Source organism: Ricinus communis, chromosome 6 (assembly GCF_019578655.1).
Source record: "Ricinus communis isolate WT05 ecotype wild-type chromosome 6, ASM1957865v1, whole genome shotgun sequence".
Classification (NCBI taxonomy): Eukaryota; Viridiplantae; Streptophyta; class Magnoliopsida; order Malpighiales; family Euphorbiaceae; genus Ricinus; species Ricinus communis.
The window spans coordinates 21,079,366-21,096,122 of NC_063261.1; the positions used below are offsets into that span (position 1 = coordinate 21,079,366).

At 38.1% G+C, this 16,757-nt stretch overlaps 3 protein-coding genes across 3 annotated transcripts; all 3 read left to right on the plus strand.

Annotated features, from left to right (window-relative positions):
- Nucleotides 1–114: 114 nt before the first annotated feature.
- LOC8259540 (superoxide dismutase [Mn], mitochondrial) lies at nucleotides 115–2,875 on the plus strand. The gene is made up of 6 exons (XM_002520810.4): nucleotides 115–533; nucleotides 836–882; nucleotides 961–1,086; nucleotides 1,214–1,270; nucleotides 1,571–1,648; nucleotides 2,610–2,875. Exons 1-6 carry the CDS (start codon nucleotides 236–238, stop codon nucleotides 2,706–2,708), a joined length of 705 nt encoding a protein of 234 aa, XP_002520856.2. The 5' UTR covers nucleotides 115–235; the 3' UTR covers nucleotides 2,709–2,875.
- Nucleotides 2,876–3,464: 589 nt separating this feature from the next.
- Nucleotides 3,465–5,466, plus strand: LOC8259539 (superoxide dismutase [Mn], mitochondrial). The gene is made up of 7 exons (XM_015720279.3): nucleotides 3,465–3,624; nucleotides 3,771–3,987; nucleotides 4,194–4,240; nucleotides 4,319–4,444; nucleotides 4,574–4,630; nucleotides 4,746–4,823; nucleotides 5,134–5,466. Exons 1-7 carry the CDS (start codon nucleotides 3,622–3,624, stop codon nucleotides 5,230–5,232), a joined length of 627 nt encoding a protein of 208 aa, XP_015575765.1. The 5' UTR covers nucleotides 3,465–3,621; the 3' UTR covers nucleotides 5,233–5,466.
- A 125-nt stretch (nucleotides 5,467–5,591) lies between these two features.
- LOC125370412 lies at nucleotides 5,592–7,185 on the plus strand. Its single transcript, XM_048375706.1, has 2 exons — nucleotides 5,592–6,590; nucleotides 6,878–7,185. Exons 1-2 carry the CDS (start codon nucleotides 6,233–6,235, stop codon nucleotides 7,066–7,068), a joined length of 549 nt encoding a protein of 182 aa, XP_048231663.1. The 5' UTR covers nucleotides 5,592–6,232; the 3' UTR covers nucleotides 7,069–7,185.
- Nucleotides 7,186–16,757: the final 9,572 nt, after the last annotated feature.

The window sequence follows — 16,757 nt, forward strand, 5'->3', positions numbered from 1 at the left end:
ATCATTAATTTTGAACTCAAGATTCCCAGAAATGAAAGAAGCCTTAGAATTGGATAGCTTGGCAAATGGGTGAGACAGTCCATCCATCTGATTAAGGCCCATGGTTTTGATTGATGACGCCATTACTCTCTTCAACGGGTCATTTTTGACATGATTTATCCCCAGTTTTAGTTTCTTCACCTGCTCTGCTCTTTTGGCTAGTCCCTCCCTCTCTCTACACACTCTTCCAAATTCAATGGCTCTCCGCTCTCTTGCAACCAGAAACACCCTAGGCTCAGCCTACAAGGCTGCAGCTCTGGGGATTGCTCAAGTGCGCGGGCTGAAGACTTTCACTCTGCCAGATCTCCCCTACGACTATAGCGCTCTTGAGCCTGTTATTAGCGGCGAGATAATGCAGCTTCATCACCAAAAACATCACCAGACTTATATTACCAATTATAATAAGTCTCTTGAGCTTCTTAATGAAGCTATGGAAAAGGGCGACTCTTCTTCTGTTGTTAAGTTGCAGAGCGCTATCAAATTCAACGGAGGAGGTTTTTTCTTTTCTCTTCTTTTTTTTTTTTTTTTGTGAAAATTTGACAGCTTTTACGGGAGATTCGATCGTTGATCGTGTTTGATCTATTTGAATCTCTTTTATTCAATCTATACTTTATCATAGTGTTGGGAAAGCTTATAGTATAGTTCCTTCCTAGAATTCATTTTTTTTTCCCTTGAAAAAAAGAAAAAGAAGGAAAATGAAATCATGATGTCAAAAGGGGCATGATTTTGCAAGAAATCAATTGATATAAGTTCTTGTTTTGGTTTTGTTAACTTTCTTTTTAATACTAATATGCAGGTCATATCAACCACTCCATTCTCTGGAACAATCTTGCCCCTGTTCGTGTAAGTTCGTTCTCGTACTGCTATTTAGCTCCCCCGTTTCGTTTATCTGCCTAAATCTTAATGCTTTATGCTTGACAGGAAGGAGGTGGTGAACCCCCACACGGTTCCCTTGGTTGGGCCATCGACACAGATTTTGGTTCTTTGGAGAAGTTGATACAGAAAATGAATACAGAAGGCGCTGCTGTCCAAGGATCTGGATGGGTGGTAAGTTGTTCAGTTTGTTCAATTTTAAACATTTCTTTTCAATTTCTGTGTTATGTCTGTATACACTAGTTTTATCAGTTTACTTATTCTTAACTTTTTTTCTTCCACAATTTTTTTATCTTGGCAGTGGCTTGGTGTCGACAAAGCATCCAAGAAGCTTGTTGTTGAGACAACTGCAAACCAGGTAACTTTACAGTTATAGCTGATTAAAGGGTTTCTTGAACTGCTTAATTTCTGCTGCTTTTTAATTGTTATGTGTAGGTCTAACAACCAATAACATTCAAAGTTATATGTCTATCTTGAGTCCTAAGATGATCAAAACTTTATGGGTCTGATACTAGTTAGTAATAGTAAGGTAGCTGGATTCATTTATAGATATGTTCACTTCTCTACATCTATATGTTGTCAAATATAGTTTAGGTTATGGAAGTCTTTTTATGCAGTACTCTTTTTGAACCTAACGAGCTTGAGATTCTTGTCACAGGATCCATTGGTAACTAAAGCACCAACTTTAGTTCCTTTGCTTGGTATTGACGTTTGGGAGCATGCTTACTACTTGCAGGTGAACTTTTGTTTTTAAACTGTCCAATTTGCTTTCTTTTTAAATTTAGCTCCATTTTGTCTTTGTATGATTAAGATATTGTGTGATTTATCTTATATATTGATGATCTGTTACCTGCATTTTCATGACTTTCAATCATCCAGATTTATCAGTGATCAGTTCACTTGCTCTAGAATGTTTTACAGGATTCAGTTTGGAACAAAATTTGTTGTTTAGCAACCATCAAAACTTTTTTAATCCTTGCTTTATGAGCGAGAGTGTCTGAGTGAAATAGTGATACGAAGTAAAACTAGGCTATGATGGTTAGAAGGTTCTAGTCTGGCTTAGAGTCTATGATGGTTAGAAGGTTCTAGTCTGGCTTAGAGTCTTACACTATACTATTACTGAGGCAGGCTTGTGACTGGTACAATGGACTTTTAGGATTCATTGGATTTGAAAATAATCTTGCTTGTGTAATTCTTGTTCTTAAAGTTGATTTGTTTCCAACAAATAAGGCTTCCTGAATTGCCTATAAGTAGCAATGTTACACTAAAATGCAGCCAGAACTTAAGGCCATAAATTGCTTTCATCGTCAGAAACAATATTTACAAATATAGGTTCCCATTTTGAACATTTACATAACATGTTGAATTTATTAGTTTACTGCAGCTACTTCATGGTTCAGAAAATGTATAGTTGACTAGTCGTAAAAGGTTGGTTATTCTCTAGTGTCGCCTTTGTGCTATAGATCCCTCTGCTTTACTGATAGTTTTTATTAGAATTCGCATAATCTCCCTCTCCCCACATTCTCTCTTTCATATACACACATGGTTTGCATGGAAACATGAATATGTAGGCAAGAACTGTTATACCAGGCTCATTGCCTAACGCTCTTGCTCTATCGAATTTTATATTTATGTTGGTTTTTTATTTGCTTTAGAATCTCTTATTGACTTGGAGCTTTCTTTCTTAAATGCTGCAGTACAAGAATGTGAGACCAGATTATCTAAAGAACATATGGAAGGTAATGAACTGGAAGTATGCAAGTGAGGTATATGCGAAAGAATGCCCGTCAGCTTAGAGCGCTTTCAGTTGTATGATGGGAGTAGGCTTGTGCCCCAGGTTGAAAGATGAAATAAGATGAAATGATGTGTTGTATAATGTCTCCCAGTTTTCCCCATCGGACCTCTTGTCAATCACTGGTTTACTGGTTATCCAGTTTATGAATCCGAAACGCTGCTTTGCTCATTTGTTCTCTGTTCCATCAAAATTCCATCACAGATCATTACGATTTCAGGAGAAGGCTCATGAGAGGATCCTCATTCCTAAATTTTAGTAAAATAAATTAGTGTCCTTTAAAATATTAAATTATTTAAAATCTCAAAAGTTCCCATTAGATCCGAATTACTTTGAACTGATCTAAAAATATCGGATTTCCAAAGAGAATTGTACCCAAAAAAATTGAGACAAATACAAGAATTGAAATTTTAATATTTGATGCAGTTTCTTGAATATCTGAAATTCAACTCGATTTGAAAAATTCTTTAATCTCCAAATAGAGTCGAGCCGTGGACAGCCCTGAGTAACTAGACAAAGATGTATGGTTTAATGCAAATAATAATTTATAAGTAGCACAAAATTATAATAATTGCTGTAGAAATTCAGTGAAGCAGCTAAGTGCAAGAAGAAGGCAATGATCTAGCAAGATCTCATGAATTTAATTAAATTTATTTTTGTTATAAATTTTCCTTTTCAAAAGCTCTCTTACATTCTAGGAGAGCTTGACTTGGATATACAGACCAAAAAAGTAGTACATCATCACACAGACTTGAAGTACATGCAGTACCCCATCACCACACCTGTACCGCCCAAAACAACGAATATAGTACCAGAGTACACATTTCTTGAGGATAATTATCAGTGCCAGACTTCTGTTCCAACACATAAAACAATAACATAGACAACTCCAGAGCTCCCTTTACAACAGAACAGCTATGGTAAGCTACCCAGATCCTCCTCCTCCTCTTTCTTTCCTTGTATCTTTTATCTCAATCTCTTATCTCTTATCTCTTAATTACAAAATAATCCTGAGACAAAGCTGTTCATGTTTTGCTTGTTTTTGTTTTGATATTGACCCTGACAGGCATTGAAGACCTTAACTCTCCCTGATCTCCCTTATGCCTATGATGCTCTTGAGCCTTTTATTAGTGGCGAGATAATGTTTCTTCATCACCAGAAGCATCACCTGGCTTATGTTACTAACTACAATAAGTCTCTTGAGCTTCTCAATCAGGCTATCGCAAATGGTGACTCTTCCTCTGTTGTCAAGCTGCAAAGTTCTATCAAGTTCAATGGAGGAGGTTCATTTTCTTTCCCTTTGTTTTCAGGATTGCTTCTTATTCAAGTTCTTTTATTTTGTATCTCAATTTATTCAGATGTATGTGGCAGTGATTCACTAATATTGGATCAAGCTTTTCGCTTCTGATGTTGTCTTTATGGAAGTGGTTTATGAATATTATTTGAAATTAGGTCATGTTAGTATATGAAAAAATTATTCATCCTGCAGGTCATATCAACCACTCCATTTTCTGGAAGAATCTTGCACCTGTCAGTGTAAGTTTTTTTTATTCTTGTGTTAGCATTGAGTTACCTCTTTCAGTATCTCTATCTAATGATGCTTATGCATGACAGGAAGGAGGTGGTATACCCCCACATGGTTCCCTTGCTTCAGCTATTGACACTGAATTTGGTTCTCTGGAAAAGTTGATACAAAAGATGAATGCAGAAGGTGCTGCTGTCGAAGGATCTGGATGGGTGGTAAGTTGTTCAGTTTGTTCAATTATTAAACAGTGGTTTTTAATTTCTGTTGCATGTCTCTGTACACTAGTTTTTATCAGTTTACCTATTCTTACTTCTTTTGTTCTTCCACACTTTTGATCTTGGCAGTGGCTTGGCGTGGACAAAGACTCTAAGAAGCTTGTGGTTGCGACCACTCAAAACCAGGTAGCTTTACAAGTATTGCTGTGTAGTATAAGTCGACCCTTAAATATGAATCTTGTGTAAGACTCTGTTTAAACATATATTGAGCACTAACATACTACTATTGGAAAATGGACAGGATCCATTGGTAACTAAAGGACCAACTTTAGTTCCTTTGCTTGGTATTGATGTTTGGGAGCATGCTTACTACTTACAGGTGAGTTTTTGTCATTTGAAAATTGTTTTTGGTTTCTTTCTTAAGTTTTTCTCCGTTCTCCTTTCTAATGAGTAAGGTGATATGGTATTTATGTAGTGATATATGGATTATTACTGATGACCCTTTACTTGCATTGATGACACTTCTGATAATCAGCAAATTATCAGCCATTTTTCAGTTTGTTCTAGGATATTTCACAGGATTCAGTTTTATGAAATGAGCAGAGTTGTTTAGCAAGCAACAAACTCGTCGGCTGCTGCTCATGATCCATGCTTAATCGAAATTCACTTGTTTTTGAATCTCTCTGCAGTACAAGAATGTAAGACCAGATTACCTAAAGAGCATATGGAATGTGATGAATTGGAAGTATGCAAGTGAAGTATATGAGAGCATATGCCCTTCATTTTGAAGTAGGTCTATGATCGGGTGGCTTTGCAGCAGAGGTTGAAGAAATGATAGTGCTGTTTGTATTGTGAAATATGGATGGTGTTTTCTTCTGCTCTCTTCAGTGTGTGAGATGCTGAATAAATACGAAATGTTGCTATGTTTATGTATCCAGAACAGAACAATGTTGTTTGCTTACAGTTGTACTTGTAGCGCAGTTTGAAAGACTGAATAAAAAGAAATAATTGTGTTGATGTTACTGTACCCAGCCTTATGAAAGCATATATACCCAACTGTTTTTGAGACTAGTAAGGTGGTTTGAAACAATTTGTTATATAATAAATTACAATCTTAAACACACATGGATAGCTAAATCTTAAGTTTTTTATTAGAATATCTTAGAATCTGTATTTAGGAGCGATGCGAACGTGGTTGAGGGCCAAGAAGAAATTCAGATTTATTGATGGGTGATGGGGCCAAGAAGAAATTCATATTTATTGATGGAACGATTAAACAACCTGATAATGATTCCTCTGAATTAGAGGATTGGTGAACTGTAAATTCAATGTTAGATTTCATGGATGCTCAACACAATCGAGCCAACACTGCGATCTACCATAACATATATGGGATTGCATAGGATTTATGGGAAGATATCAAAGAGCCAGCAAATCAAGGCAGAACTTGCCAACTGAAAACAGAGAGGTCTGTCGATTGTGACTTATTATGGGAAATTGAAACAACTCTAGGAAGAGCTTGCGAATTATAAGCAAATTTCCATGTGGCATTGTGGAAAATGCAATTGTAATATTGCAGCTGAACTTGACAAGAAACGAGAACAAGAGAGGCTTCATCAGTTTTTGATGGGGTTGGAAGATGCATAATATGGAGTTGTTCGTTCCAATATTTTGAGCACAGAACCATTACCAAACTTGAATAAGGCATACTCATTGGTGTGCCAAGAAGAATGCGTTAGAAACATCTCACGAGGGAAGGAGGAACATGGAGAAGTTGTGAGTTTTACAATGCAGACTAATACAGGAGGGCAAAAGTATAAAATAGAAGTGAAAGACATATTTGTTGTTTGCTCACACTGCAAACGAGAGGGACATGATTCTGAAACTTGTTTCCAGCTCATTAGATATCTGGAATGGTGGGGTGCCCGACCCAAAGGGGCTGGAGGTGGACGAGGGCGACAGAGTGCAGGGCGTGGACGTAGTAATACACCGAAGGTGAATACAACCCATGTAATTAGGCAGCCGTCATCATCAATAGCAGCAACAAAAGAAAATACAGCTTCTGGGACCTTGACAGCAGAACAATGGTCATTCTTTCTCAATTTGCTGAACACGTGCAAATCGGGTACTAGTCAGAAGATGAATGGTAAGGATAATCTGAATTGGATTATTGATTTCGGTGCTTCACAACATATGACAGGTACTTTAGAATGTTTAACAAATTTGAAAGAAATTGTGGCATGTCCAATTGGATTACCTAATGGAGAGCAAGTGATGGCATTGAAGGAGGGATCGATTTGTTTAGGAAAACATATCAAACTAGACAATGTTCTCTATGTTCCAAATTTAAATTGTAATTTGATATCTGTGTCGCAATTGCTTGATGGCTCTAATTGTAATGTCCAATTTACTAATAAAATTTGTGTTATACAGGACCATACCTCGAGGATGGTGATTGGAGGGATGAACAATGCAAGGGACTTTATTATTTTAAGTCAGCAGTATCAGTCAAAGCATGCAAGACAAGTCATGTAGATTCCTTTAAATTATGGCATGGGAGGATGGGGCATCCGTTTGAAAAAATTATGGAATCTCTTCCTCAGGTTGAATTTAGTAATAGTTAAATAAAGAATAAACCATGTGACATTTGTTTGAGAGCTAAATAAACAAGAGAAGTTTTTGTTTCTAGTGACACTAAAGAAAATGAAATTTTTGAATTAATTCATTGTGATTTGTGGGGACCTTATTGTGTTAATGCCTCTTGTGGGGCCTCGTATTTCTTGACCATTGTTGATGATTTTTCTAGGGGTGTATGGATATATTTGTTAAGTGAAAAAACAGAAGAGGAACTTGTCAGGTGTAATTTCTTTGCCATGACTAAAAGACAATTTCAAAAAAATGTGAAGGTAGTTAGAAGTAATAATGGGACTGAATTTGCATGCTTGCATAACTATTTTTCTGAAAATGGAATTTTACATTAGACCTTATGTGTAGGAACATCTCAAAAGAATGGAGGTGTTGAGAGGAAAAATCATCATATTTTAAATGTGGCTAGAGCTTTAAGATTTCAGGCCAATCTTCCCATCAAGTTTTGGGAAGAATGTGTTTTGACAGCTGGATATTTAATCAATCAGACTCCTTCTAAGTTATTAGGAGGAAAGACTTCTTATAAGGTCTTGTTTGGTACACCTTCTAGTTATAATCATATTCGAATTTTTGGGTGCTTTTATTATGCTCGGAACTTGAATAGGGAAAAGAACAAGTTTGCTAGCAGAAGTCAATATTGTTTATTTGTAGGATATCCTTTCGGAAAAAAAAGGGTGGAAAGTTTATGATCTTAATACAGAAAAATATTTTGTATATAGAGATGTTGTGTTCTCTGAATCTGAATTTTCATATACTGATAAGGAAGGTGTGCAACCAGATCTTGCACAAGGTTCTTCTTTCGATATCACCAATCATTCTAATGGTGAATTGAATGAGGAAGAAGAAAGTGAGGTGTCACGACCCCACCCGTTGGCTCGTGACCGGCACTAGGGAATGGGTAGGCTTAAGGCCACCGAAACCCGTAGTAAGCCTGACACTCACTGATTTAAACAAATCTCATCTCAAATTAATATTATTAAAACCATAAATTATCTTAAATGCTACACTCTACATAAATACTTCGGTCTGCCAGATAAACTAGGCGAGACCTGAAACTCAGAAAATTTACAACTGATACATTTACTATTACTACTGCGGAGAATCTAAGATTTACCAATTTACATACCAAATCAAATACATCACCCGATGATGAAGGAGTCAGTTCTTGAATAAGAGTCGCGGGAGAACTAACAAATACGAATCAAAATAAATGGAGACCGGTCTAGAGTGAGTTAAAATCAAATAATCTAGGGACTATTGCTTCTTCTCGGAAAACATAGATTATTCAAATCGATATCAAACCATACTATAATCATACCCTACTATTTCCTTCACATAAAATATTAATCATTCGAATCAAAATATCAACCATGCACGTAAATACAATCTATATTATAATCATACCATAATAAATAAATAAATGAATAAATAAAAATATATTTTTACTTTTACGGGACGAGTGGCTCAGAGAACCCTAACCCCAATTCTAATAGCCTTTCGGCTCTCTTAATCCAACAGTCCGGGCGCCCCGGAGAGCAAGCTCGATCGTGGTCCTTACCTCCAAATGCGAACACTTGAATTCCAAATAAGCCTACCAGAGAGCATTGCTCGATCAAGGACCTTAACTCCGGCAATCAATCGAACTCGACCCTGCAGAGCAAGCTCGATCGTAAGGCATAAATCCATAATAACCTTATATCCATGATCATTACCGGCAAGACGCTAGTCCCGATGTAACCCATCAGGTGGCATGTTCTACAAGACACATTTGCTAATTCGCAATCATCACATATAATAAATATCATTATCTGATGAACTCAACCAACACATATCGAAATAAAGATTAAAGATTTAAGGTAAAACAACGTGCAATTTGTGAGGGAAAAATAATAACGCTTATCTTATTATAACATACTAATAATAATATTTATATTATTTCAAATATTAATAATCAAGTGAAATCATTTATCTTGCGATACTAATAATCATATTATGCATGAACTTTCAAAATAGCATATTAAATCAGACTTAGCAATAGTGCAATGATTAAATGACTTTAACTCATGGGGATTGGGCGACCTCCTAGCTCGCCTCCGGTGCCTCGGTAGGAGCGAGCCAATGCATGATCATCTAATCACGGAAAACAATTTATCAATACCCTGAGACAATCGATCATTAATCCTAGGTCTAGACTCCTAGGACTGACTGTCTAAGAATCTCGACTCGGAGAATTCTACCGAAAATCCGGCAGAACCTCCCCTACAACACGAACATTACCCCCGTAAAAACGGGTCCAGGACCTGCCAGAAAAACACTCCAAATATCCAACAATTTAAACAACGGGAGTCGAGTCCCCAAACTTCACTATTTCCCGACCCCGCCACACAAAGACAAAATACGAGGCGTAACCGACAGACAATTATTTTGACTCACAAAAATCATCAAATACTCAATATAAACCATTAGACACAATTAAACCAAGAATTTCTAAAATTAACGGGCCAAAGATAATTACCGAGACGCTCGATCGCTCGGTCGACTCGCCTCCAGCCGCCGGAGTCCGATCGACGATCCGAACACACCATCGGACTCACAACGACGCTACCGATGACGATCCCCGCCCGATTTTCTGATCCGACACCCGACCATCCGGAGAGATTTGCGAACGATCACGGCCGTCGATTTGCAAACGAAGCCCGATCGCCACGAAATCGGGTGCCATCGCGAAGCTTGAGATGAGGAGAGTCGGGATATGTCCTCCGATCATCCATCCTCCACGGGAGCTCACGGAAAAGCCCAAAAACGCGGCTGCCCCCTACTTTCTCTCTCCACCGGATCTTCCGTCTCCCGGCCACCACAGCGCCGCCGGCCGCTAAAAGAAAGCTCTCGCCCCAGAGAGCCGATCGCCACCCAACTCCGCCAACAGCCGGAACGGAACACGCTGCGCCAGGCTCTTCCACACTGGCCAACAAGACGCCGCCCTCTCGACCGGCCCACGCCCGACGGCCGCCACCGACGACGCACGCCGCCTTCCTCCCCTTCTTCTTACCATCGCCCTCTCTCTCTCTCTCCCGATCTACTTTCTCTCTCCCGATTTCTTTCCCTTCAATATCGACATTCGACCCCTGAACTTTTCTTTATTACAATTTAGTCCCTCAACTTTCTTAATTACTTACAATTTCATCCTGCAGAATTCCAATTTGACCCCCAAACTTCGTTTTTAGCCTTTCAATTAAGCCCTTAACTATTTAATTTGGGCCAAAACCGAATTATTGAAAATACACAATTACAAAAATACCCCTGACCGACATATTTATTTACGAAAATACCAAACTCACAAATTTCCATTAAAACCCCATAAAAATAACATTATACTTTTAATCCTTATTCCAAAATAATCCTCCAATTAAATCCTACACACAATTAAATTAAATAATCAATTTCCAACTCAAAATTTAATACTACTAATCAATTATAATACCAATTTTCTCAAAATTCTTTTATAAAAACATCCCTTACAATTTCTATTATAATTTTCTAATATATAATTTTATTTATATAAATATGCATTTGGGAAAATTTGAATAACCAAAATATAATCATTTCTCAAATAGTTTACTTGAATAAAAATAAAGCTAAAATTAACTTAAATAAAAACTCACTATTAAATATATATTAAAAAAAAATTCCGGGTGTTACATTCTCCCCCCCTTAAAAAAAATTCGACCTCGAATTTTAAAAGAAAAGGGCTACACTCTAAGACTGAAACTAATTAGGAACCTCTCATCTCCAACTCGGCTTCTTGGAAACTTTTCCTCGGCAGAAACTAAACTAAACCACAAGACTCATCGACAAAACCCCGAAACCAAATCTTCACTTGCTTCCGCGACACCGAGGGATCCAACACGAGCAAAGATCGAAAATACACTTCCTCGTACCAAACTTACAAACAACTGGATTTAACCTCGGAGAACATTACTAATACTTGGCGGCAAGTCCAACTTACATGCCACCTCACCAACTGCCGACAAAACCAAGGGTTTCCCACACAAGAAGGGCCAATTCGATCCCGCCAAAAATTCACTCACCAAATTTCCTTCCGATGACGTGCCCTCGCACGCATGTAAAAATCCTTAACATCTACATCACATCATCCTCGATATAACATCCATCTGATCGCATCAACCGATATAAACCATGCCATCCTGACACAAGATTCCTCTTTGACTAAAATCCAAAAGCGTCCTATATTATCTAACATGGGGCCTACAGCTCCACATACTCACTCTCTCCACAACTCAACTCGTCATCCAGAGAATTCTCAAGCTAACACTATTTACTTTGAAAAAATTTACTTATTTATTTACTTTATAATCATCACTAATAAAAGCTTTATTATCTTGGAAAAACACTTTTGTAAAATCATAAAATCTCCAGCCATTTCTCTTTATATAAAATTCTACAATATCGCGCACCAGGGTGATGATGCCCCTATCACCAAGGGTTGCAATGCACAATGTATGATGCATGCCCTAAAATGAATTTATGTATGCCTAACGTTGAAATGCCATATGCATTCTTACGGGATCGCTTAATATTGTATTTTAAAACACTTGTTCTACTTAGAAAAATAAACAATGTTCGCTTAAGTTTCTCCGGATTTTCGAGCATCCGAAAACACTCCCGCCACCTTTCTTAAGCTTCTTACAACCACAAAACTCAACCATAATACCGACATCCGCTCGACTTCCCGTGCACTACCTTAGGGCGCTTACTCAATAAGGCGATGCCCGATGCGATGACGAGGCCCATGACACGACCGCAACTACTGGCCTACACTAAACTGACCGCGGTGCCCACCATCGAAACCACAATCAAAGCTCCTAAAGGTGGATTGCACTAATCACTTGAAGAAACAGCACGAGTCTATCGCGCTTCGGATCTTCCCATCGCTACAAGGCACATTCTCAAAGACAAAGACCAAGGACAAGCTTACAAGAAAGGAAAGACTGACTCACTAACGTTGAAGGTCGAGACACCTGAGTCAATGAAAACAACAAGACAGACATGATCCTAACTCCGCAGTACCAAGAAAAATCTTAACTTAGGTCGAAGGAAATCTAAACCTAAGCTCTGATACCAACTTTGTCACGACCCCACCCGCTATTCGTGACCCAGACTAGGAATGGGTAGGCTTAAGGCCACCGAAACCCGTAGTAAGCCCCGACACTCAACGATTTAAACAAATCTCATCTCAAATTAATATTATTAAAACCATAAATTATCTTAAATGCTACACTCTACATAAATACTTCGGTCTGCCAGATAAACTAGGCGAGACCTGAAACTCAGAAAATTTACAACTGATACATTTACTATTACTACTGCGGAGAATCTAAGATTTACCAATTTACATACCAAATCAAATACATCACCCGATGATGAAGGAGTCAGTTACCGAATAAGAGTCGCGGAGAACTAACAAATCCGAAAAAATAAATGGAGAGTGAGTTAAAATCAAATAATCTAGGGACTATTGCTTCTTCTCAGAAAACATAGATTATTCAAATCAGTATATCAAACCATACTATAATCATACCCTACTATTTCCTTCACATAAAATATTAATCATTCGAATCAAAATATCAACCATGCACGTAAATACAATCTATATTATAATCATACCATAATAAATAAATAAATGAATAAATAAAAATATATTTTTACTTTTACGGGACGAGTGGCTCAGTAGAACCCTAACCCCAAATTCTAATAGCCTTTCGGCTCTCTTAATCCAACAGGTCTGGCGCCCAGAGAGCAAGCTCGATCAGGGTCCTTACCTCCAGCCTGAACACTTGAATTCCAAATAAGCCGGCGCCCAGAGAGCATTGCTCGATCAAGGACCTTAACTCCTAAGAATCAATCGAACTCAAATTGCAGAGCAAGCTCGATCAAAGGCATAAATCCATAATAACCTTATATCCATGATCATTACCTATAAGACGCTAGTCCCGATGTAACCCATCAGGTGGCATGTTCTACAAGACACATTTGCTAATTCGCAATCATCACATATAATAAATATCATTATCTGATGAACTCAACCAACACATATCGAAATAAAGATTAAAGATTTAAGGTAAAACAACGTGCAATTTGTGAGGGGAAAAATAATAACGCTTATCTTATTATAACATACTAATAATAATATTTATATTATTTCAAATATTAATAATCAAGTGAAATCATTTATCTTGCGATACTAATAATCATATTATGCATGAACTTTCAAAATAGCATATTAAATCAGACTTAGCAATAGTGCAATGATTAAATGACTTTAACTCACAGGGATTGGGCGACCTCCTACCGCTCTCCGGTGCCTCGGTAGGAGCGAGCCAATGCATGATCATCTAATCACGGAAAACAATTTATCAATACCGAGACAATCGATCATTAATCCTAGGTCTAGACTCCTAGATCGACTGTCTAAGAATCTCGACTCGGAGAATTCTACCGAAAATCCGGCAGAACCTCCCCTACAACACGAACATTACCCCCCGTAAAAACGGGTCCAGGACCTGCCAGAAAAACACTCCAAATATCCAACAATTTAAACAACGGGAGTCGAGTCCCCAAACTTCACTATTTCCCGACCCCGCCACACAGCACAAAATACGAGGCAGGCAAACTGACAGACAATTATTTTTGACTCACAAAAATCATCAAATACTCAATATAAACCATTAGACACAATTAAACCAAGAATTTCTAAAATTAACGGGCCAAAGATAATTACCGAGACGCTCGATCGCTTCTACCGGAGTCCGATCGACGATCCGAACACACCATCGGACTCACAACGACGCTACCGATGACGATCCCCGCCCGATTTTCTGATCCGACACCCGACCATCCGGAGAGATTTGCGAACGATCACGGCCGTCGATTTGCAAACGAAGCCCGATCGCCACGAAATCGGGTGCCATCGCGAAGCTTGAGATGAGGAGAGTCGGGATATGTCCTCCGATCATCCATCCTCCACGGAGCTCGCCGGAAAAGCCCAAAACGCGGCTGCCCCCTACTTTCTCTCTCCACCGGATCTTCCGTCTCCGGCCACCACAGCGCCGGCCGCTAAAAGAAAGCTCTCGCCCAGAGAGCCGATCGCCACCCAACTCGGCCAACAACGCCGGAACACGCTGAAGCCGCCGCTCTTCCATGGCCACAACAAGACGCCGCTTCCTTCGACCTGCTCCACGCCCCCGACGGTCGCCACCGACGACGACGCCGCCTTCCTCCCCTTCTTCTTCTACCATCGCCTCTCTCTCTCTCTCCCGATCTACTTTCTCTCTCCCCGATTTCTTTCCCTTCAATATCGACATTTGACCCCTGAACTTTTCTTTATTACAATTTAGTCCCTCAACTTTCTTAATTACTTACAATTTCATCCCTGCGAATTCCAATTTGACCCCCAAACTTCGTTTTAGCCTTTCAATTAAGCCCTTAACTATTTAATTTGGGCCAAAATCGAATTATTGAAAATACACAATTACAAAAATACCCCTGACCGACATATTTATTTACGAAAATACCAAACTCACAAATTTCCATTAAAACCCCATAAAAATAACATTATACTTTTAATCCTTATTCCAAAATAATCCTCCAATTAAATCCTACACACAATTAAATTAAATAATCAATTTCCAACTCAAAATTTAATACTACTAATCAATTATAATACCAATTTTCTCAAAATTCTTTTATAAAAACATCCCTTACAATTTCTATTATAATTTTCCAATATATAATTTTATTTATATAAATATGCATTTGGAAAAATTTGAATAACCAAAATATAATCATTTCTCAAATAGTTACTTGAATAAAAATAAAGCTAAAAATAACTTAAATAAAAACTCACTATTAAATATATATTAAAAAAAAATTCCGGGTGTTACATGAGGTACCTGAGAATTCAACTATGACTCAAAGTGATAATGACGACAGGATGGGTGTCGCTGAAATCTTGGGTGAATATATTCCATAACAACTTGAATGTGGTCATAGAATAAAAGAAGCTTCTACTCGGCTGCGAGATTTTGTGACATATACTGCACAACAAATAAGTCCCTCTGCATGTTCCTCCAATCCAATTCTGTCCACAGGTACCTCCTATCCTATAGCACATTATGTAAATTGTGACAAATTTTCTCCATAACATCGTTCTTTTTTAGCAGCTATGACAGCCGAAAAGGATCATGCTTCTTATGTTCAGGCCATAAAAGACATTCGATAGAAATAAGCCATTATGAAAGAAATTGAGGCACTTGAGGCTAATAGGACATGGACAGTGGAAGATTTGCCATAGAGAAAGCGAGCTCTAGGAAGTAAATGGGTTTACAAGATCAAATATAATTCTGATGGTTTGGTTGAACGTTATAAGGCTCGATTGGTGATTCTTGGCAATAATTAAATTGAAGGAATTGACTACAATGAGACCTTCGCTCCTGTTGTAAAAATGGTTGTTGTACGTACTTTTCTTTCAATGGCAGCAACAAAGGGATGGGAATTCCATCAAATGGATGTTCATAATGCATTCTTGCATGGAGATTTAGAAGAAGAGGTGTACATGAAGATGCCACCTGGGTTCACCACTCAATAGCGTGGCAAAGTTTATCAATTACGTAAATCACTTTATGGGTTACGACAGGCCCCTCGATGTTGGTTTTCCAAATTGACAACTGCATTGAAGCGATATGGATTTCTTCAATCTCAATCTGATTATTCATTGTTTACTTTAAATCGAGACAAAATACATTTGAGTATACTGGTGTACATCGATGATCTTGTTATTGCGGGGAATGATGGAGTTGTCATTCAGAAGTTTAAAGAATATTTATGCCACTACTTCCACATGAAAGATTTGGGAACATTAAAATATTTTTTGGCCATAGAGGTGGCTCGGAATCAAGAAGGAATTTTTCTTTGCCAATGCAAATATGCTTTGGATATTATCAATGAAGCTGGATTATTGGGTGCTAAACCATCTGGTTTTCCTATTGAACAGAATCATCATTTAACCTTAGCAGAAAATGCATTGTTGATAGATTCGAAGAAGTATTAGAGATTAGTGGGAAGATTTATTTACTTGACTCTTACTCGACCTGAGTTGTCCTATAGATTCAGAGAAGTATTAAAGATTAGTGGGAAGGTTGATTTACTTGACTCTTACTCGACCTGAGTTATCCTACAGTGTTCATATTTTGGCATAATTTTTGCATCAACCAAGGGAAGCTCATTGGGAAGCAGCTTTGCGCGTGGTTCATTATTTGAAGGGCAGTCTTGGATAAGGAATGTTTTTACGAGCTGATAGTGATCTTCGGTTGTATGCTTATTATGATTCTGATTAGGGGAGTTTTCCTTTAACTCGATGATCTCTTATTGGATATTTTATTATGTTAGGCACTTTTTCCATTTCCTGGAAGACTAAAAAGCAACATACAGTTTCGAGATCCTCTGCTGAAGCAGAATCCGTTCCATGGCTACCACTGTGTGTGAACTGAAATGGTTAAAGGGTCTTTTGTTGTCTCTCGGTGTTGTACACTCTCATCCTATGCTGTTGTACTGTAATAGTCAAGCAGCTTTACACATTGGTGCAAATCCT